Source organism: Clupea harengus, chromosome 5 (assembly GCF_900700415.2).
Source record: "Clupea harengus chromosome 5, Ch_v2.0.2, whole genome shotgun sequence".
In the NCBI taxonomy this organism is placed as follows: domain Eukaryota; kingdom Metazoa; phylum Chordata; class Actinopteri; order Clupeiformes; family Clupeidae; genus Clupea; species Clupea harengus.
This window is the reverse complement of record NC_045156.1, coordinates 30,014,645-30,037,100: the sequence shown is the minus strand read 5'-3', so window position 1 is coordinate 30,037,100 and position 22,456 is coordinate 30,014,645. Positions and strand designations below refer to the sequence as shown.

The following is a 22,456-nucleotide window of genomic DNA, read 5'->3' as shown; positions in this document are numbered from 1 at the left end:
TTATAATAGGTCAAGTGTGTGTTGATGGGACTTGGTCAATGTTGCTCCCCAGCTCAGCTTTGAGCTTAATGCCAATTCCTGGGAGTGTGTGTGTCAGAGAAAGCAAGAGCCAACCTAAGATCAGGGAATCTGGGGTGTTGTAGGCTTGACTGTCCTGCCTCCTCAAGTTCTCCCATAGATGAATTTTGGAGAATACTTTTTGGACAGCGCTTATCTATCTATGGGACCGTTCATTCCATTAGCAGGTGTTTGATCTGTATGGCAACTGGCAAATGTTAAAGAGAATTCACCTGGCCCAAGTGCCTCTTCCCTGGGCCATCCACGCACACACACACACACGCACACACACGCACACACGCACACAGGCACACACACACACACACACACACACACACACACACACACACACACACATACCACACCTGCACGTAGACTATGGATCCATCACTGTCCTCAACTCTCATCTCCAAAACAAAACGTCCCATGGATACACTGAGTATGTGTGCTTCATAGCTCAGAGTATGTCTCAACGTTTAGACAGAACTTTGGCTGGAGCTACGATCTGTGCACACAAACATCTGTAATGCATCATGTTCCAAGAGTGGTGATAAGTATCAGTTGTAGATGGAATCTGTTGGTTTTGTAATGTAGATGAATAATAATAATAATAATAATAATATAAATCTTAATGTATAGAGCACTAAAGGAGTAGGTAACATTTTTTTGCATTCATAAATCTGTGTGTAATGCAATAGAACAACAGTGCATTTCAGGTAGGGCATGGGAAGAATGATCAAGGACTCACTCATTTGTAAATTAAAAACATACGAGTTGAGATGTTGGAAAACATACACAGTACCTCATGAAGTCAACATCGTTATGTCTCTTGTTCTCTGCTTTTTATGTCACCCAAAAACGTGTGTGCGTGCTTTTGAGTCAGTGTTGTGAAAAGTGTGACATTTTATATTAGGATAAATATTTTGGTTTGGTGTTTGAAGTGCTGTATCCTCCCATTTTTCGCTGGCTATCTCTGTTAAAAAAAACAACAGTGTTTTTTTTTTTTTTTTTTTTTTTTTTTTTTTTTTTTTTTTTTTTTTTCTCCCCCAAGTCTATATTGACATTTAAAAGCGAGCCCTGCTTGCAGTGTCTGTGTCAAGGAGAACACTCACAGCCCAGCACTCAGTCAAGGGCAGCAAGTTCCATCTGCCTCCCTCCCTCCCTCCCTCCCTCTCTCGCCCTCTCTGCTCCTCAGCTTGACCCCCTGGAACAGTGGGCTGCTATGGCAACAGCCTCAATAATGGGAGGACTCCATGCAGACGTACACTTGTGTGTCCTGGGCAGGAGGAGGGAGGGAGGGAGGGAGGGAGGAACAAGCTCTTCATGTATGGGCTAAAAGCTGCCAGGTCCTTCATTATGTTTCGTGATGTTCAAGGAGGGTGTAGACATTCTTTTCTGTACTTGGGAGAGGGATATGTACTTAGTCCTGGTTGAAACACAAGAATGACCTGCCGGACTGTAGCTACTATTTCTCAATCCAATGAACTAAATGTAAACAAACTGTGAATGTGTATTTTTAACTGTCTTTCTATTTAAACTTTTAACCTATTTATACAGAATCTAAACCGATCACTTTAAATGTATCAGACAACCATGAGGTATTATCTCTAAACGTCATCATTAAATAGCCTACATTCCCAATAAACCATTTTACGATCATTTCCACAGAAAAGACAAAGTTTAACTTTACTATTTTGTAAGAATATATCGTTCCTTTAGACATAAAAAAAGAGAACGTGTTAGAAATGCACCTAAATTAAAAAAAACAATAACGTGACTTAAGTCATTACAGGTGACAATGTTATTTCTTGCTGCTCTTCTGCAAACACAAATAATATTCTGTAGTTTAAGAACCAAAAGAATCTACGTTTTATTTGATTTAACCCTGTGAGTCATGTCACAGCATAACCTCTCAACCCGAAAAGAAATGTAATTGTTTTATAAACTTTTTTCCCCCACATGAAATCAGAACAAATTGGTATAAATCAGAACAAATTTGAATAAAACTAATTCACTGAAAATAATACAGTGTAGAAGTCTACTGTTAATGCAGATGTGTACATAGAAAACGCAAAAGGGATGTTTTTTACAGGACTTCAGCGCATAGTAACTGAAGGGCGTGGCTTCATTAGAACTGCTCCCAATGTTCCACCCCCTTAATGCAAGTTGGCCGTTTAGGAATGGAGCTAGAAGAATCTCCTGCCATACAGGAACAGATTCTTACTGCACGTTGGCCGTTTAGGAATGGAGCTAGAAGAATCTCCTGCCATACAGGAACAGATTCTTACTGCACGTTGGCCGTTTAGGAATGGAGCTAGAAGAATCTCCTGCCATACAGGAACAGATTCTTACTGCACGTTGGCCGTTTAGGAATGGAGCTAGAAGAATCTCCTGCCATACATGAACACACAGAGTGCCCCCTTCACCACTCACCATCAAGTCATCTTCATGTCTTTTTAAACTTGGCTAAGCCCAAAATTGTGAATCACATAACTCTTGTTAACTGCCCTGTTGCATTGCCTGCATTAGTCATGACTGTCATGATTCCATGTAGATGTATGCACCATACATGTATCATTTATTCACTCACTGACCTACAAGGGGAAAGCCCTGGACTATGCTTCCAGTAGTGAGTTTATCCCCTTATGTAAAATATATATGATCACTGCATCCTGATTGAGGTCACATTAAGCAGCTTTAAGGGGGATTCTGTCTGAGTATGACGTATAGGCCTATGATGTGTGTGTGTGTGTGTGTGTGTGGTGTGTGTGTGTGTGTGTGTGTGTGTGTGTGTGTGTGGTATAGGCCTAATGAATCATTCCCCCCAGCCTGCTGATACATAGTTGGCACTACAAAGGAAATCAAATCCAATCCACTCAGAGTGTGTGTGTGTGTGTGTGTGTGTGTGTGTGTGTGTTCCTGCCTGCTTGTAGCACAGGTCGAAAGACCAGTTTAGCAGTTGTATGCATGGGAAGTAGTCTCCTGTATACATTTAATTCTTTCTTTTTGATATTTCTCCTTCTAGTGTTTTTGCTGTTCTTTTTGTGTAAACGTGGTCCCTCTGAACTACACACACATTCTTAGGAGTCTCTGTCACCTACAGCCAGTCTGTGCTCGGTGTAGTTGGATTGAAACCCAGAGGTAGCAGTGAATGCATGTATTACGCTTTGAAACAGGATGTGATTCCACAGCACAGAGCAGAGGACACAGTCCACACACACACACCCACACACCACCCCCACACACACACACCCACACACACACACTCACCCACACACACACACACAGTCAGTAAAGGTGGGGCTCAATATAGTAAATCTAGTTCCACCACAGGCCAGGCAAGTGGGCCTTTGTTCTAGATCTCCCTTGTACATATGTATGCTTCAGTGATCTAGTCCTTCAACCCCTTTTGTTTTCACTTAGAGGAGACTGACCCCCCCCCGCCCCCTTTCTGCTTGTTCTCCTGCAGATAGTAAGGCAATTGTAGATGGAAACCTTAAGCTTATCCTTGGGATGGTGTGGACGCTCATCCTGCATTACTCCATTTCTATGCCTGTGTGGGAGGACGAGGCTGACGATGAGGCCGAGAAAAAGACACCGAAGCAGCGGCTGCTGGGATGGATCCAGAACAAAGTGCCAGACCTGCCACTGGGCAACTTCAGTCGGGACTGGCGCGACGGCAAAGCCCTGGGTGCCCTGGTTGATAGTTGTGCCCCTGGTGAGTAGATCCACAAACACATCAAGTCAACATGTACATGTCATCTGTGCTCTCTTTGTTCTTTCTGTTTTATGGAAAAGTTATTTTCAGAGCAGATCTAATATAATCTATAAATAATAATAAGCTATAAATAGCTGTTGTACAAAGCTCACTTTATATCTCAGAAGATAATGTATGTGGTGCTATGGTTGATTGATGTGGCGTTTGTGTTCACTACAGGCCTGTGTCCTGACTGGGAGACATGGGGTACAGGGAAACCTGTGGATAATGCTACTGAGGCCATGCAGCTGGCTGATGATTGGTTGGGAATCCCACAGGTCAGCCCCATGCTTTAACTTCAACCCAATGGGATGTTCCCAAAGCACATAGCACACCTGCTCAAATAGAGATGACCAGCCCCATGCTTTAACTTCAACCCAATGGGATGTTCCCAAAGCACATAGCACACCTGCTCAAATAGAGATGACCAGCCCCATGCTTTAACTTCAACCCAATGGGATGTTCCCAAAGCACACAGCACACCTGCTCAAATAGATATCACCTGCTCAAATAGAGATGACCAGCCCCATGCTTTAACCCAATGGGATGAGCACACAGCACATCTGGTCAAATAGAGATCACCTGCTCAAATAGAGATGACCAGCCCCATTCTTTAACTTCAACCCAATGGGATGTTCCCAAAGCACACAGCACACCTGCTCAAATAGAGATGACTGGGGTCCTGTTTGTGCATCTCAAATTACAACTAACAGCGACAGTATCCATTCATTTGGAGAGAATATTTGACGGTGACCTTGTATGCATTTAACTGGCAGAAGCTGACCTGATGTTATGCATGTGAAGCTAAGAAGTATTTACATCAGTTTTGAAGCCTTCAGCCAGAGTTGATGATGTTTGCATTAAGTGTTATGGTTTGAAAGAGGACATGGAAAATGATTGATTTCAGAACAGTTACTTTATTTGCCTTGGAGGTGGTAACTCCAAAAGATAACCAAGCCATTTGTTCAGTGAAAGGTTCTAGCCTTCATATCAAATCCACACCTACTCACTCATGAATAGTCCTATTCACACTTCCTCAAACAGGCAGCATTACTCCTCTCTTAGGAATGTGAGGTCAGTCACACCACACATCTCAGCCACACCTGTGTTGCACTTTGACCATGTGCTGTTCTTACCAAATGCCTGCTTTGACACTGAAATCCCCTTGTTTGTCTGCCTGACAGACAGCACCATTAACTCTACACTAGTTAGTGGTATCTGGCGTGTATTATCCATGTTAACCATGTTGTATATTTCCAGGTGATTGCTCCAGAGGAGATCATCGACCCCAGTGTTGATGAGCAGTCGGTCATGACGTACTTGTCACAGTTCCCTAAGGCCAAGCTGAAGCCTGGAGCTCCTCTCAAACCCAAACTCAACCCCAAGAAAGTCAGAGCTTATGGCCCAGGTACTGTGTACAATCTAAATGGATTCAGGCCAACTGAGTCCAAACTTATGGCCCAGGTATTGTGTACAATCTAAATGGATTCAGGCCAACTGATTCAAGTCCTACATACATATGTTATATCAATTATAAGAAGCAGTGCTGAAATGGTGGCAAAAGTCTTAGTTCAGAAGTTGAATAGTTGTCATGTTGTGTTTGTAAAAGTGTGTTTTACGGTAAATTTGATACACAACGTGCTAATTCTTCTCACCTACCGTAAATATCTGTGGCATGTTTGTTTTAAATGGCTAATGAGTTTTGAGGTTGTCAGCTGCCACACCACAGTGATTCAGAGAGTAGACGTACCCTTGATAACAACCATACCAGGACCAGGTCAACAGTAGGTCTGGATTAGTAATGAAGCAAAAAAAGCAGTCAGCCAACAGAGCAAAGAGGTAAATGTGAGTCATTTCAAGTAGCCAGAGCATTCTGCACTCTTATTCTAGTTTTCTATTCTATTCCAAGTAAGCTAGCTTCCATAGCCCAAGTGGCTTAACTTCTGGGGTCTAATATTTAGGTCTCTCTCTTCAAAGGAGTCTTTCGTTGAAAGTTGTGCCCTGTACTTGTCACTCTAGTCTGGGCATGGGTGTAAAATACATCAACATGGCAACATGTCGTCTAATTTGTGTTCATGTGTCTGTTTTGTACACACATGCTTGCAAGACCATCTTTTGTACTTGATGGTCGCCATAAACAACAGGATGTAAGGTTAAGTCCTGGCTTTAAGCCTCTTCCTCACGGTCATCCTGTGGCCGTAGTTGACCGTGCTGCATTCCAAGGTCCTGCCTGCTGGGCACCCATGTCTAACCGCAGACCAGGCCACTGCATGTCTATGAGTCACTGGTCAGGATAATAATCATGTATGAAACTCAAACCCGTTCACTGCCAAGATAAGCAACCAGATATGTGTACGTATGATTGGCCCTCGGCTAGTGCAGAACTTGCCAACCCCACTCAGCCCTCCCAATCTAAATGTGGTAGCTGTGTCCGCCTCACGCTTCACTGAAGAATGGCCTCAGTTAGTGGTGTGGGACACAGATTTACTGCTGAGAGTTCAACTCATGGATTGATAATCTAGTACACTTATCATACGTGTGGTGCTCGGATTTGGGCTTTAGGGGGATCCCAGGTTCCCTGGTGTAATTGCTCAAACATTGTGAACACTACATAAAACATAACCCAAAATAAAGAAGTCTGTTATCTTAAATATGGGATTGCGCGACTGGCCTTCCCCCCCTGTTTAGAAACACAATGTAAGGAAATCCTCGGCCATTAGTGTTTGCCACAACAATAGGGCCTGATGGTTCAGGATGCTCGGCCGGGAGTTGAGACCTGTGATGGCATGCATACGCCTGCTGACTTGACCATGCATCACTGACACATATCAGGCTCGTGTCAGTTCTGCTTGGCACCTACGTTAGAGTAGTGTTATTAGAGTAGTGTTATTAGACTCCTACGTTAGAGTAGTGTTATTAGACTCCTACGTTAGAGTAGTGTTATTAGACTCCTACGTTAGAGTAGTGTTATTAGACTCCTACGTTAGAGTAGTGTTATTAGACTCCTACGTTAGAGTAGTGTTATTAGACTCCTACGTTAGAGTAGTGTTATTAGACTCCTACGTTAGAGTAGTGTTCTTAGACTCCTACGTTAGAGTAGTGTTCTTAGACTCCTACGTTAGAGTAGTGTTATTAGACTCCTACGTTAGAGTAGTGTTATTAGAGTAGTGTTATTAGACTCCTACGTTAGAGTAGTGTTATTAGACTGCTAGCCCCTCTTGCCTGTTTGGGTCAAGATGAGGAAAAGGTTTGCTAGTACTCCACAGGGCAAGCCTCTCAGGCAGGGTGTCTTCTGTTTATTGATGATTATTCACTTTGAGAGACCACCGTGAACGAACACCTGCTTATGGTAGTGATGATTCTTTACAACCTCGCCAAGTTTATGTGCAGTAAACATTTTTCATACTGAAGGGGATGTGTGCTCAGTGTTTTTTTTTTAAATTTTGTATTTATTTCTCTGCTGTGTGTGCAGGCATTGAGCCGGTGGGGAACCGGGTGATGAGCCCTGCTGTCTTCACTGTGGACGCCTTCAGTGCTGGCCAGGGGCAGGTCACCGTGTACATCGAGGACCCAGAGGGTACCAGGGAGGAGGTTAGTTCAACCATGTCCTGCATCTTTATAGATGTCATGTAAGACTATGTAGTACTTATATGTTTAAAGTAGGACTCTGGTAGTGTTGATTCTATTCTGATTCAGTTTGTCAACATTCAATAATCTGTGTTTTAACTGTTATGAATTTAGGTCATTTATATGACTTACCTTTTGAGTTTCTTTTAAAAGCACTTGCTCATCAAAAGGCTTGATGAAGTTAAACAGTGAGGTCATACCTGGCAGTATAGGACTCATCCAGTGATCTAGTTCAAGATTACAGCCTAATCACCGAGCTCATCTTGGTTCTCGGTTCTGAAGCCAGTCCTACTGCAGTGGTAGCACCAATCAGTATTAACCAAGATGACTGGGGCAGATTTTCTGAATGCTGTAATATTGAGTTGATTTGAATTTATCCTACAAGAATGGCCCAATTATTTCCCAGGTTAAGGCTGTTCCCAATGAAGGCAAGAAGACCTTCAGCGTGACCTACGTCCCACAAGTCATGGGAATGCACAAGGTAGGCAGAGTTCACACATCTGGAGTTTTCTCTTTAGTAGGATTATGATTTTCATGATGATGAACATGGACTCCAAATGTTTTTTTTTTTTTTTTTTTTTTTTTTTTTTTTTTTTCCATGGTCCCTGCAGGTGACTGTGCTCTTTGCCGGCCAGCAAATAGCAAAGAGCCCATTTGAGGTGGAGGTGGACAAGGCCCAGGGAGACCCCACAAAGGTCATCGCTAAAGGGCCTGGACTGGAGCCGTTGGGCAATATTGCCAACAAGCCCACCTACTTCGACATCTACACCGCAGGTGCACTCAATCACCATGTTATCCATAGTGTTTCTGTTTATTCTGTGCTATGTTGCTTCATTCTGTTTTTACCGCTCTTGAATTTACACACATAACAAAATGCTGCAAACTAAAAGAACATATTGTTAAGATATCCTACATTATTGGACTGGGTTGAGTTTTTATTCTCCTAGAGAGCACCATGAATGGTTTTATTGCTTATTATTATTATAACAGAAAACTAAATGTTCCTGTGAAAATGTATTTTTCTCTGTCCTGAGCGCAGGGGCTGGCGTGGGTGACGTCACCACTGTCATCAAGGACCCCCAGGGCAACAAGACCAGCGTAGAGGCCATCTTGGAGGACAAGGGAGACAGTGTGTTCCGCTGCACCTACCGGCCGATCCAGGCTGGCCCCCACTCCATCACAATCACATTCGGGGGCATCGGCATCCCCAAAAGCCCCTTCACAGTCAACATTGGCCCAGGTACCCCACTCACATCTACCCATAGTAGCCTTAATGTGGAAGTATGTCCTAGGCCCTATAGGCTTACACACCATTGACAGATGTTTATAGAGCCTCTCTAGTGTTTTAAAACCCCTGGATTGTTCCCTGGATGGAAACATCCCTGTCCTGAGTTTCAGCATCATGGTTACTTAATGAGAACAGTGGGTATAGGTCTGTCACCCAGCAAAGGTGTACAAGCAAAACGGATTTTGATATCAGTGCTGTACTTCTCTCGCATTCCTGTAGACCTTTACTGTCATTATAAAACACGCTGTTAATGCCACCACTATTTATCAGCTGTGCATGTTACGTATGTGCATGTGTGTTTTTTTTTTTTTTTTTTTTTTTTTTTTTCATTTATTTATTTGTTTGTTTGTTTATTTTAGTGCCAGGTTTGTGATGAGGTCTTCATTTTTTACAGCACTAATCTTTAAGCATTTAAACGTCATTGGAACATTAAGGTTTTTATTGTGAAGGCTTGGGTGTAATACTTGACATATATAGAATCCCACCGACACCTCGTACATGTAATGCTTTTGGAGAGGAACAGATCACATTTGACTTGCATGTGGAACCTGACCCGGTTGAGAATTTATCATATTTACATTCCTCAAGTTCATCTGTATTTACAGCGAGGACACGGACTAAAGCATCTTGTCATTTTTAATCGATAAGAAAAAAAATGTTGCCCATAGTATCAGACAAATAAGTCTGTAATGTGGTGTTACCCCATTTGTTCTCATAAAACTGATCGCAAGCAGATATTAGTGGAAAATCCGTATAAGTCCATTCAAGTGTGTTTGTGTAGTTTGGGTGATTCTTTACATGTGGATAGAGATGGGGAGGGGAGCACACGAGAGGACGGGACAGGACAGGACAGGAGGGCTGGCACTCGAACAGAGGGCTTGTAAAACACCAAATTCCAACTCTGTGAGGCAGCTTTTCCGACACACAGCGCTCCACTAAAGCAATCCTTCCTCAGCACAGTGCTATAATTGATTTTCTGAACTAAAAAGTTTTTTTTTTTTTTTTTTTGTCAATTGTAATTTTATGCGGTGTATTTGTATCTGTATAAGTAGTGCAAAAATAAACCTAAATGCCTATACACACTTTACAAATCTCACAGAATCAAGATTACAATGTTTGCCGTCCAATTCTCACATTCAATATTTACACAATGCAATCAGTTCCTCCTTACTAAAGGTAGCCAATGCGAGCAGAATCTCACTCTGCTACCAGGAATATTGGAAATATAGGTTGGAATTTGAAAGCTTTCCCAATACACCAGTGATACACTTTAGTCTAGCACTATTTAGAAATGTTGACGGTCTCTTGTGAAAGCAAAATAATGGATTTATTGAACTGTTATGCCTGGCTCTTAAATGTTGCCCTAGTATCACTCTGTAGTTCAATTAATGGCTCACATCCGATCAATTACTCGCTTACTGTTACTTACTGACCTTAGAAACTGTCAGAAAAGAAGGCTCAGAAGCATTTCACTGATGTGTGTGTGTGTGTGTGTGTGTGTGTGTGATTTGTGGTGTAGCCTCCAATCCAAATGCCTGCCGCGCCACAGGCCGTGGGCTACAACCTCGAGGGGTTCGTGTCAAGCAGACGGCCGACTTCAAGGTGGACACACGCAACGCAGGGAGTGGAGACCTGAAGGTCACAGTCAAAGGGCCCAGTAAGTAGTCCATTACATCATTGGAGTTTGGTTTAACAAACAACAACAACAACAACAAACAAGGCTGACTGCAGTCAGTTTTTATTGCACGAACAACTCACAGCAACACACACGTGTTATATATATGGAGGCGACCAGGACACACTACACACACACACACGCACACGCAGGCCTGAGGTCGCCGTGAATTCTTGCTCTGCTTTTTTTATGTCCTTGCTGTTCCTCCTCCTAGCATCCATGCCACATACTAATCCCTCCCTCCCTACTGGCACAAGAACACTTGAATGTGTTATGGAACAGGGCATTGTTATACTCATAAGTGCCTCCAATGCTAGTATTAAATCTCCAAAATCGGCCTTAGGTAAAAAAAAAAAAATGTTCTAGATTATCCAGCTACTTATTTGGAATTCCCGCAGGAAAAAACTGAAACGAACTCAATCACCGCAAATTTTAACCACATTTTTTTGAGAAACAAACCCTCTCAAGATCCTGGAGTTTCTGGTCTTTTAGCAAGGTTAATTCGTTTTAGTGTTAGTTGTCATGACTTGTCAATTGTGGGTTTTTAATTTTATTTATTTATTTATTTATTTATTCCTTTTTTTTACCCTCTTCTATCAGAGGGTCAAGATGAGCTGGTGAAGCAGAAGGAATCACTGGATGGCGTGAATGCCTTTGAGTACTACCCACTCACGCCTGGGAAGTATGTAGTGACCATCACATGGGGAGGAATGCATATTCCCAAGAGGTGAGTGCTTCAGAAGAACAGCACACACACATGCATGATACAATCCCAGTCACAGATGCTTCAAATGACTCTTGTTACTCACTTTTTTTATTCTGTTTGCTGGGAAGCCAGACATTTGCAAGTGTTTCAAAATGCATATTTAAGCTGTTGCCTCAGCAAGTTCCCTCAACAAGCACCAGATGCTCCTATTTCAACATGAAATTGCTCTAATGGAAGCTTAGACAGAGTGCCACGGAGTTTGAAAAGGTTAATAGTAACTGGTGTTAGTATCCCTTTGACATCACTGAGAGAATGTGTTGAGGCTGAATGAAAGGCTTTGGCAGGCAGAGGAACTGAACGCAGAGAGCAGAAACCAGGGCAGGACGGGGAATGAGCTCATGTTCATGTTGAGCTTTGGACGCACTGCCACAGGGGATCCTGGCACACAGGCACACAGAGTGTGTTCCATCCACAGCACAGGAAACAGTTTAACGGCGCCTACACGTTTCCACCAGCACACTGCTACTGCTGCACCTAGTGAGTGAGGAGGCAGACGCAGGGCAGACACCTCTGTTTAATGGCCAATTGCAGAGCCCTGCTAATAGCTCTGTTGGTCGGTTTAGTTTGAGTTTTGGGTTTTGGGGGAGGCAATCTGTTGGTGATGCCAGGAGGAAATGGAATAATGTTTCTGATCTGGGTCTGAGCTTTGGGTCTCTTCTCCTGGTGGTGAGGGTTGGGGAGCCAGGGAGTCTACTACCCAGTGATCACCAGGCATGAAGGCATATTTCCTTATCCAAGAGTTTGATCTAAAGGTTTGAAGATAACAAGGCATCGTTCTTTCTGAGAGGGCGCGTGTGTGTGTGTGTGTGTGTGTGTGTGTGTGTGTGTGTGTGTGTGTGTGTGTGTGTGTGTGTGTGTGTGTGTGTGTGTGTGTGTGTGGTGCATAGGTGACTTCACACATCACTGCTTGAAAGCACAGCAGCAGAGGCTGTGATTGTGCTGATCTGGCAACAGCTCTCTGTGAGGCATTTCAGCATGTTTATTCTGTTCCTGCCACACCCGCCTTTAGCCAGACACACCCCTGTTCTTATCCTCAGCATTCCCATGGCAAACACCACCACAACAACACCACCACCACAACACCACCACACCTCAGTTCAGCTCCCAACCATTTCCATTCCCTGCGTTCCCAAACTGCCATTCATACAGAGGCATACTCTTTCACCCCACGCCCAGTAACTTGTGTTTTTATCACTTTCCTGTTCACACTTTTTCAGACATAGAAAGTGATTTGGAATTGAGCCAATATTTGTCTTAGATTGCACCTGGTGGTCTGCTGACATGAAGTTATTTTCCTCTTCAGATGAAAGGCCCTAGCAACACATTGTATTGACACTTGCACAAATTCTCGAACGAAGCTAGTTTTTAACCAGGAAGATCATTTGAGTTATCGAACGGCGGTTATTGTCATGCTGTTTTAATAAATACGGTGTTTTCTTTGCGATCAGACTTTGCTATTTAATTTGTTCTTTGGCAGTCCTTTTGAGGTCCAGGTGGGAACCGAGGCCGGGCCGCAGAAGATCCGAGCCTGGGGTCCAGGACTGGAGGGGGGCGTGGTGGGCAAGCCTGCTGACTTTGTGGCAGAATCCATCGGCACAGATGTGGGAGTGCTGGGTAATTTTTGGTTTCTGCTCGTATCTGCATTTCTAATGCCATTAACTGTTCGAACTCCTTATTTGGTATGGATTATGTGATGACCCTGTCATCCTGTGTGTTTCATTGACAACAGGACTTCATTAGGTGGAAAACTCTCACAAATTCTGAAAATGGGTCACTATCATCCAAAAAAATCTTCAGCAATTAGGGAAAATTTCTGGAATGTTTTTCAATCCTCTTAGTTTGTGTTGAATGTTGATTTAGATCATTGTCTCATTTGCTTGAGCTCACACTCTGTCTCTTGTGCTTTTCCGCTCTCCGTTTTAGGCTTCGCCATTGAGGGGCCTTCTCAGGCTAAGATTGAGTGCGAGGACCAGAATGACGGCTCGTGCGATGTGAAGTACTGGCCAACAGAGCCGGGAGAGTATGCCGTTCACGTCATGTGTGATGATGAAGACATTGAAGACAGTCCATTCATGGCGTACATCATCCCTGACAACAAATCCAACAATGTTGACCTGGTGAGCGCCATCCCTGCCTACGCTTTTTCAATAGGATATCCCAATGTAGCCGCCTCCCTTTTCCACATACCTTTTGATGTGTAAAGGTAGTTCTGCCAAAATTGCTGGATGCAAACCTTCCTATATGGAATACTGAAAATATAGCTTCACAATACCCTGAGCTATGTATGTTTTCATCCACTGAGCACTTTTTAATGCTAGTGCTTACTTGTTTTACCACCTTGTTCTACCATTTGAGTCATTTAAATGTTCTGCCATTTATTTACTGATCCGTCAGTTGTCAGAGAATATGGAAATGTATTAGGAAGTAGGCTGCAGACAGTATTGTATTTTGTGCTATTCAGATGGAGCCGGTTTATATGTTTGTGTTTGTTTCAGGTCAAGGCTTATGGAGCTGGCCTAGAGAAGACGGGCTGTGTCATCAACAAGCCAGCTGAGTTCACTGTCAATGCAAAGGATGCAGGGAAAGGTCCTCTGAAGATTGTTGCACAGGTAGTGTTCACTTCACCAAGACTCAATAGACCAACACGGCACTTTGTTTCAATTCAGTCAGCTTACAGGCACTTTTTCTCAATTCAGTCAGCTTACAGGCACTTTGTTTGCTAAATGTGGGTATGAATTTCATGAACTGTTTGAGTAATAAGTCATGATGTTTTGGTTAGTTGTGATTCACCAGTATCTGATGCTTGGCGTACTAAAAGTCAAGTGATGCTATTCCCATTCTCTGTTCTTTGTGCTTCCCGTCCCCAAGATGGCTGGTGGAGTTCCACTAGACGTGAAGACCAAGAGCAAAGGGGATGGAGTGTATACCTGCTTGTACACTCCCACAGAGGCTGTCAAACACACAGTGTCTATCTGGTGGGGAGGGGTCAGTGTGCCCAACAGCCCCTTCAGGGTAAGCTCCCCCACGCCTGAGCCGCGTGGTGCTAAGATATCATCCTCCTCCTCCTCCACTAACCTCTCAGTGCAGTCAGCACAGCTTCCTCCGCTCTACCTCAAACACGGCTCTGCCAATGAGCTCGCTGTAGACTCAGTGCAGTCGGAAGGTACCAATGCTAAACGGTTTAACCAAGTCCGCCCGACTGTAGAGCCTTCGCTCTCCGAGCGCTTTCTCAAGAGCGTTACTCGCAGAGACCACAGCCCACTTAGAAGGAGCCGATCACAGTACAGCGTGTTTTTAGACACCGTGGACCATCCTCAGGGGCAGCAGCCCAAGACCAGACCTCTAATCATCATGACCACTTACACAGCCTCGCGTCATATCACTTCTGTCTGCAAAGTACACTACTAATATGCTGCAGTATGCCAAAGTGCACTACTAATTTGCTGTAGTATGCCAAAGTACAGTACTAATATGCTGCAGTATGCTAAAGTACGCTACTAATATGCTGCAGTATGCTAAAGTACGCTACTAATATGCTGCAGTATGCTAAAGTACGCTACTAATATGCTGCAGTATGCCCTTCTGTGGTTGGTATTAAGTTTGTCTGGTGTATGTCACTTATCATGCTCTACATTACTGTTAATTAGAATCATGAAAAAGGTTATTTAATAATGTGATTTCATTGTGTTCCTGAGCATAAGAACAAGATGGCTATTTCAGACTTTTATTTGGATTGGACTGATCATTTCATTGATATTTAATTGTAATTTTGTTTTCATTATTCCTATATATTTCATTTAAGCATTTCATTTCAGTTTGTTAATGATACGAACCTAATGTGTACCTCGCTATGTTTAAGCATAATAAATTTGAAGTGTGATTCCATCACTTGATGCCTTTAATTTGTAATTTATAATAATTAGTATTATTATACTTGACAGATTTTTATAATTATAAAGTGAATTTTGTAATGACCTGGGGAGAAGAATGTCAAACTTGACATGACCTCCAGCCAATGTGTGTGTGTGATCTTCACTCATGGCATCCAACCAATGAGCATCTGAAGCCTCATCTGTTGACCAGAGGGAACCAAGGACGACATCAATGTGAACTGAGGAAGACGTCTTTGGTGTTCAATATTAAACACGATGTAGTGTTTCTACATTAATGTTGGCACATTTTAAATCAATTTAAGGCAAATGTATTTGTAAACCTCTTTTTATTTTGCTCAGATTAAATCGTAATTATTTTCAGGTTATTCTTGTGTTCAAGCATGTGGCATTGCCTGTAAATTTGGGGTGATTGTTTGATTTATCTGTTGGTCGAATGTCCAGTGGAATTCTATCTGTTTCTGTGTAAACTCTGTAAGACCCTGGAATCAGATCTTTAAAGATGTGTTTTGTTTTTGCTGCTTTATAATTGGCGGCTCTTTGTAAAGCTTTCCCCACCACGTCAATGTATCATGTAGTGTCGTTGGCCACAATCCTGATCTCATGGTGCTCACTTCTTTTCTTACCGTTGACAACATTTGTGTAGCATGCTTTTTTGGCAACTAACACATCTTTAAATGTGCAATATATCGGTTATGTCAAAACAATACAATTCTGAAACAACGCTGAAAAGATGAAGTTGCCCCTATTCCTGTGGATTCAATAGAATTCCTGGACGGAAATTGAGACAGAATGCATTATATACTACACATAACTACTGGGAAATGTCATCTTTTCAGCATGTCTTTTAGAATTGTATTGTTTGAAAGTATAGGATCATTTATAGGATTGACATGTTTGACTATATATATTGCACTTTTAGGCAATAGTGATTTATTTCATCGTTTACTCATTCATGCATGGGTTCTTGGGCTCTTGAAATAGTGTTGGACCGCTAGCTGTCAATCAACATGAATGAAATGAGTTGCTCAGGAGCATAATGGAGTAGAAATGGAGCTGTGTGTGTGTGAAGACTGACACTTCAGAGGTGTGTGGTTTTTTTTTATTTTCATTTCCAGGTGACCGTGGGGAAGGGCAGTCATCCCCATAAAGTGAAGGTGTACGGCCCAGGAGTGGAGCGGACCGGACTCAAGGCCAGTGAACCCACTCACTTCACGTGGACTGCACGGAGGCAGGAGAAGGTACAGCCATACACACCTAAGCAAATCTGTATTTCTGTTACCAACATTATTTGTGTCAAATCTGATTTAAAGAGTACTGTATTATGAGTTAGCCATTCTAAACCTGATTTAAAGAGTACTGTATTAGAGCTAGCCTCTCTAAACCTGATTTAAAGAGTACTGTATCATGAGCTAGCCATTCTAAATCTGATTTAGAGTACTGTATCATGAGTTAGCCATCTAAATCTGATTTAAAGAGTACTGTATCATGAGCTAGCCATTCTAAACCTGATTTAAAGAGTACTGTATCCATTCTAAACCTGATTTAAAGAGTACTGTATCATGAGTTAGCCATTCTAACCCTAACCCTTCCTCTGCAGGAGATGTGAGTGTGGGCATCAAATGTGATGCTGACATGATCAGCGACAAAGAGGAGGACCTTGACTTTGACATCATTCCTAACGCCAACGACACGATCACCGTCAAATACGTGCCCCCCGCAGCTGGTCGGCTCACCATCAAAGTGCTCTTCGCTGAACAGGTGGGAAGCTAATGTCTCACGCAGTGGGAAGTACACATCTATGGTGTGAGGGGCAGTAGAACATTCTAAAAGGGAATTATATATATAACTAGTTCAGGTTATGTGTGGTCATTTTGGGTTATGTGTGTAATCTACAGAAGAATATCAGGCTTTGCTACAGATTAAGAGTACTATATTATAGTCTCCTATGACCTCCTAAATGAGCATGCATTTTGATTTATTAAACTAACCTTAACAAGTAGACTCGTTGCTCTGTTCCACAAATGTAATAATGGACTTCATGTGCTTCATCCTTTAGGAGATCCCAGTCAGTCCTTTCCGGGTGAAAGTGGAGCCGTCTCACGACGCCTCGAAGGCCAAGGCTGAGGGTCCAGGCATCGCCAGGGCAGGTCAGGATGCAGCAGGGATAGTGGGATGTGTGACACACTGTGATCATCTGGACGTGGCTCTCGTCCTCTCCCATGACTGCTCAGATAATTTAGGAAAACAAATAGTGTGAGTGCAACAAACAAAATGTACACAGACAATTTACAGTACTGATGGGATTGTATTAAGTCATTGATATAGAATGGAATTTGTTTAAGGTGCTTTTTTTTCCCCAAACTGGACCCTCCCCCACTCCTGCTTTGCCATGGAGTAAACTCTCTTTTGTAGTCACACTTGTTACTATGGAGGGCGCTCTTAATGAGGGCCTTATAACCCACTTCACTCCTGCTAATTGGTTTGGGGTGGCTTTTAATGATGGTGGACCCTCCATGTGAACAAGTAAATGGAGTGGAAGTGGGTGGGTAGAGGGTGTAGGGGTTTGTTTGGAAAAGGCCTTATTTCTCTGACTCACCCTCACATCACACACACACACACACACACACACACACACACACACACACACACACACTCACTCACTCACTCACTCACTCTTGTTTTTCTCTGTGTGTAGGAGTGGAGTGTGGAAAGCCCACCCACTTTACGGTGCACACTAAAGGGGCAGGCAAAGCACCGGTGGATGTCCAGTTCTCCAGCTCTGCCAAAGGCCAGCCGGTCCAGGACTTTGAGATCATCGACAACTATGATTACTCCCACACGGTCAAATACACTCCCGCCCAACAGGTATCCTGTCCCAAGTTTCCAATCTGACTCACTATCATGGTCGCAGTGTGTGTACAATCTTACTTGGAGCGTTTATCTTAGAGATGCTTATTGAAGTTGAAATGCGGTGGTGGTGGTGTTGTTTTTTTGGAATGGATCAGTTTCCCATCTGTGTCCTAAATGTTATGGTGATTTCAATGGAGTTCAAATGGAAACGTGTGTGTGAAGGGATTTACACACATGGCTGGTACATAACTGCGAATAGAATTCATTTTGCCTGTGCTGTTGTCATGACGACATCATTTCACACTCACTTGCACCACAGGGAGAAATGGTGATCACTGTAACTTTCGGAGGTGACCCCATCTGCAAGAGTCCCTTCGCCGTGGGCGTGGCCGCCCCGCTGGACTTGAGCAAGGTCCAGGTGGACGGACTGGACAGCAGTGAGTGTCCCCGCCTGCACCAGCAGACTTCTCATTCAGTGCTCTCCTTCTCTGCTGCTGTTCCTCATCATACTTGTGTACACGCGCGCACACACACACACACACACACACACACACACACACACACACACACACAACACACACACACACACACACACACACAACACACACACACACACATCCGACATCCAATTGAGTGTGTCTATATTTGTGTTTGAGAGTGAAGCAGTGAGCTGTTGGGACATCCTCATGCCAAAATCACTATTGCTTATGATATGTGAATAGCCTTATGAAAGACATTTAAAAAGCTTTAAAGCGTTTGTTTAAACGCTCCACAGGAGTGGAGGTGGGTCAAGACCAGAAGTTTGAGGTGGGCACCAAAGGAGCAGGTGGCCAGGGCAGACTGGAGGTCCGCATCACCAGCCCTTCCAGCAAAGCCGTGCCCTGTGTGGTGGAACCACAGCCTGGGAAGGCGGCCAGTGTGGTGAAGTACATCCCCAAAGAAGAAGGCGTCTACACAGTTGAGGTCTGCTATGATGGCAACCCAGTGCCGGGAAGTCCCTTCCCTGTGGAGGCTCAACTTCCCCCTGATCCCAGCAAGGTTAGAGGAAAAAAGAGATTAAAAAAAAATCCCAATCAGAAAACCGTATTTTGTGAGGAATCTGAACATTCCTCAGGTTACGTTTTTTAGGGTGAAGGTTGTGCCCTAAATACCAAATATGTCTGTTATGAGCTCTTCAGTTTTCTCCCCTTATTTGTTACTTCTGAATATCCATGACTATTGGTCCACCATGCCTCTCTTACTTTACTCTGAGCGGGTCGGACAATGTCACATTAGCAGATAATAGCGTTTACACTTTAGCAGAGTTTACACAGTTGCACTGAAACTCTTTCCTCTGGCTCCAGGTGAAGGCCTCTGGTCCTGGCCTGAAGGGAGGACTGGTGGGCAATCCTGCTGAGTTCACCATCGACACAAAGGGGGCCGGCACGGGCGGGCTGGGCCTGACTGTGGAGGGTCCGACGGAAGCCAAAATTGAGTGCTCAGACAATGGCGACGGCACGTGCTCTGTGTCCTACCTGCCCACAGAAGCTGGCGAGTACCTGGTCAACATCTTGTTCGAGGACACGCACATCCCAGGCTCCCCTTTTCATGCCGACGTCCAGATGCCCTTCGACCCCACCAAAGTGGTGGCGTCTGGGGCGGGCTGAAGCGTGGCAGAGTGGGGGAGAAGAGTGTTGTGGATGTGGACTGCTCCCGGGCCGGACCTGGCCAGCTCACAATGGAAGCTGTGTCTGACTCCACTGGAGCTAAGGCCCGGACCGAGGTGTTGGAGAACAAGGACGGGACCTACGCAGTCACCTACGTTCCCCTCAGTGCAGGCATGTACACGCTCCTGCTGAAGTACGGAGGAAGGCTGTGCCTAACTTCCCTGCCAAGGTGGCCGTGGATCCTGCTGTGGATACCAGCAAGGTCAAGGTGTTTGGACCAGGCGTGAAGGGAGAAGGTAGGTTTAAGTAGTCTTGCATTACAAATAATAAAAGGCTTACAAAAAACAATAAAAACACACTTGCACAGCACAAGAATAGTAAAGTCCATATTGCTGTCTTCTACTTGTTCTCAATGGTTCCCATGACGACATCACAGGCCTTCCATTGTTTCTTATGCCTTTCATCCAAGGCATATATCAATCAAACCCCCTCTCTTTCAGTTTGTCAATGTCTACTTTTTTTTAATTTAACAACTGGGACCTCAGCCTAGTGTGAAAAGAGAGTGTCCCCCCATTCTACTTCAAAGCTGTATAGTGCAGTGATGACAGTTTTACAAACAGTTGGATGGCTTATGAAAAGAATGTGTCATCTTTTTACGAGCCTAGAGTCTGAATGTAAGCTTCTTCTTTTTTGGACATTTCTCATCATTTGGGTTCCTTTGCATCCTGTCGTCCACATAGGGGTGTTCAGGAGGCCACCACAGACTTCACTGTGGACGCTCGTCCCCTCACCAAGACAGGGGGAGACCACATCAAGGCACAGGTCACCAACCCCTCGGGCACGCTCACCGACTGCATCATGACAGACAAAGGAGATGGCACTTACAACGTGGAGTACACACCCTTTGAAAACGGTACAAAAAACAAATCAGTCTACCAATCCAACTGTATCTTCACCGTAATCCTTTGTTTTGTTGGATAGCTGAAGACTGCCTCTCTATTTCAAAGCTTTTTTTCGTATTATTTTTGCTTGTTTTATTAAAAAAAGAGGGAAATTGGACACATCAGGCACATCTGATGTTTTTGTTTTGAAGTGACCTCTAAACTGGGTGTTTGTTTGGTTTTTCTCCAGGACCACACAGTGTGAAGGTGCTGTACGATGACACCCTAGTTCCTAATAGTCCGTTCCAGGTGGAGGTCATTGATGGCTGTGATCCTACCCGTGTGCTGGCCAAGGGCCCCGGGCTGGAGGAAGCCCTGACAGACAAGCCCAACAAGTTCTCCATCATCACCAGGTAACCCAGCTGCTTCACATTTAGCGGCCCGCTGTACGACTTGGCACAAGACGACGGCCTTTCAGTTTGAGCTAAATGGCATTTTAATGTGTTTTTCCTTGTCTCAACAGAGGGGCTGGTATTGGGGGCTTGGGTATCACTGTTGAGGGTCCTTCAGAGTCCCGAATGTCATGCAAAGACAACAAAGATGGCAGCTGCAGTGTGGAGTACACTCCTTATGAACCTGGCCTGTACGACGTCAACATCACCTACGGAGGGAAACACGTTCCAGGTACGGTAGCACCGCTGGGTAACACACTTCAGTTTCCAGCTGTGGTGTTGTGCTCAAAGCTATGTTGGAAAGACTGAATACAAGCATTTAAAAGATCATATTGTAAAGATATTTCCAAAAGATTTTTCCTTCAGATTAAAGTTTCATGCCATAATTCTGTCAAGGGCACTTAGCAGCCCCCATGTCATTTGTCTTATGATGCCCCTGCGTGCTCCTGTAGCACTTGACATGATGGTGGAGAGAGCCACAGTGTCTAGAGAAACCACAGTAGCTAACCCATTCTTTCTATGTCATCAATGACACACTTGTGTAGTTGTACTCCTCTGTCACCGTTCTGTCATGTGTCAGGAAATGGCCCTCCTAAATCATACTGTATGTGTTGCACATGTTGGAGAATCTTTCAGACAGCTGCAGAGTTCACCCCCAAAAGATAGACATGACATGTCTTGTGTTTGTCCTGGAATTTTGATAAATGATAAATATGAGGATTTTAAAAAGCTGCAAATTTTTTCATAAAATGCATAAGCAATAACTGTATCATCTACAATTCCTGCATTCTGTATATTTGAATATCCATGAGCAACACTCACAAGACCTAATATAGAAAGTTGACAAGCTACACCTTTTCTATAAGGACTGCTTGTCAACCTGGAGGATGGCTACATATGGGCTATTTATTGTCAGTGATTTCTGCTCACTTAACTAAGTAATGGAGAAAAAATGCAGCCCTGGCTTTCCTCCATTAGAACTGTGCTTTCTTAGTGCTGCTGCTCCTGAACATATTCTCTATTTGAGTACCAGTGCGTTGTCTTGTTTGCTTGTTGCTTTTACAGGTAGTCCTTTTAAGGTGCCAGTGAAAGATGTGGTGGACTCCAGCAAGGTGAAGCTTTCTGGGCCCGGAGTTGGCTCGGGTGTCCGGGCTAAAATCCCCCAGACTTTAACCGTGGACTGCAGCAAGGCAGGGGTGGCCCCTCTCTCTGTGGCCGTCGTCGGACCTAAAGGTATGTCCTAGTACCAGATGTAGTCTGGAATTGACACAAGACAACGACACCAATGTCCACAATGCTTAAGTGATATTTTGTAGATGAATTCCTACAAATCCATGTTTTTTGCTTGTGCATGGATGCCTGTAGGTGTGTCGGAGCCAGTAGAGGTGGCTGATAATGGAGACGGCACACACACCGTGGTCTACACTCCCTCAGTAGAGGGCTCTACTCCCTGGCAGTCAAGTATGCAGATGAGGAGGTTCCACGCAGGTGTGCCCCACACACACACACACACACACACACACACACACACACACACAACACACACACACACACCACACACACA

General features: G+C 44.0%; 1 protein-coding gene across 1 annotated transcript in view; it reads left to right on the top strand.

Moving 5' to 3' along the window:
* LOC105904081 (filamin-B) overlaps nt 1-22,456 on the top strand; it is a 64,520-nt gene that overhangs the window by 15,878 nt on the left and 26,186 nt on the right. The window contains 29 exon segments of the mRNA XM_031568501.2: nt 3,527-3,775; nt 3,995-4,092; nt 5,075-5,222; nt 7,287-7,405; nt 7,848-7,922; nt 8,053-8,215; nt 8,481-8,681; nt 10,249-10,386; nt 11,005-11,131; nt 12,648-12,784; nt 13,094-13,287; nt 13,666-13,779; nt 14,039-14,182; nt 16,179-16,275; nt 16,278-16,301; nt 16,661-16,821; nt 17,120-17,210; nt 17,759-17,928; nt 18,233-18,350; nt 18,689-18,951; nt 19,257-19,548; nt 19,551-19,763; nt 19,766-19,865; nt 20,300-20,472; nt 20,691-20,853; nt 20,964-21,124; nt 21,958-22,125; nt 22,258-22,332; nt 22,335-22,380. Of these exon segments, the coding sequence (XP_031424361.1) occupies nt 3,527-3,775; nt 3,995-4,092; nt 5,075-5,222; nt 7,287-7,405; nt 7,848-7,922; nt 8,053-8,215; nt 8,481-8,681; nt 10,249-10,386; nt 11,005-11,131; nt 12,648-12,784; nt 13,094-13,287; nt 13,666-13,779; nt 14,039-14,182; nt 16,179-16,275; nt 16,278-16,301; nt 16,661-16,821; nt 17,120-17,210; nt 17,759-17,928; nt 18,233-18,350; nt 18,689-18,951; nt 19,257-19,548; nt 19,551-19,763; nt 19,766-19,865; nt 20,300-20,472; nt 20,691-20,853; nt 20,964-21,124; nt 21,958-22,125; nt 22,258-22,332; nt 22,335-22,380 (4,222 nt within the window).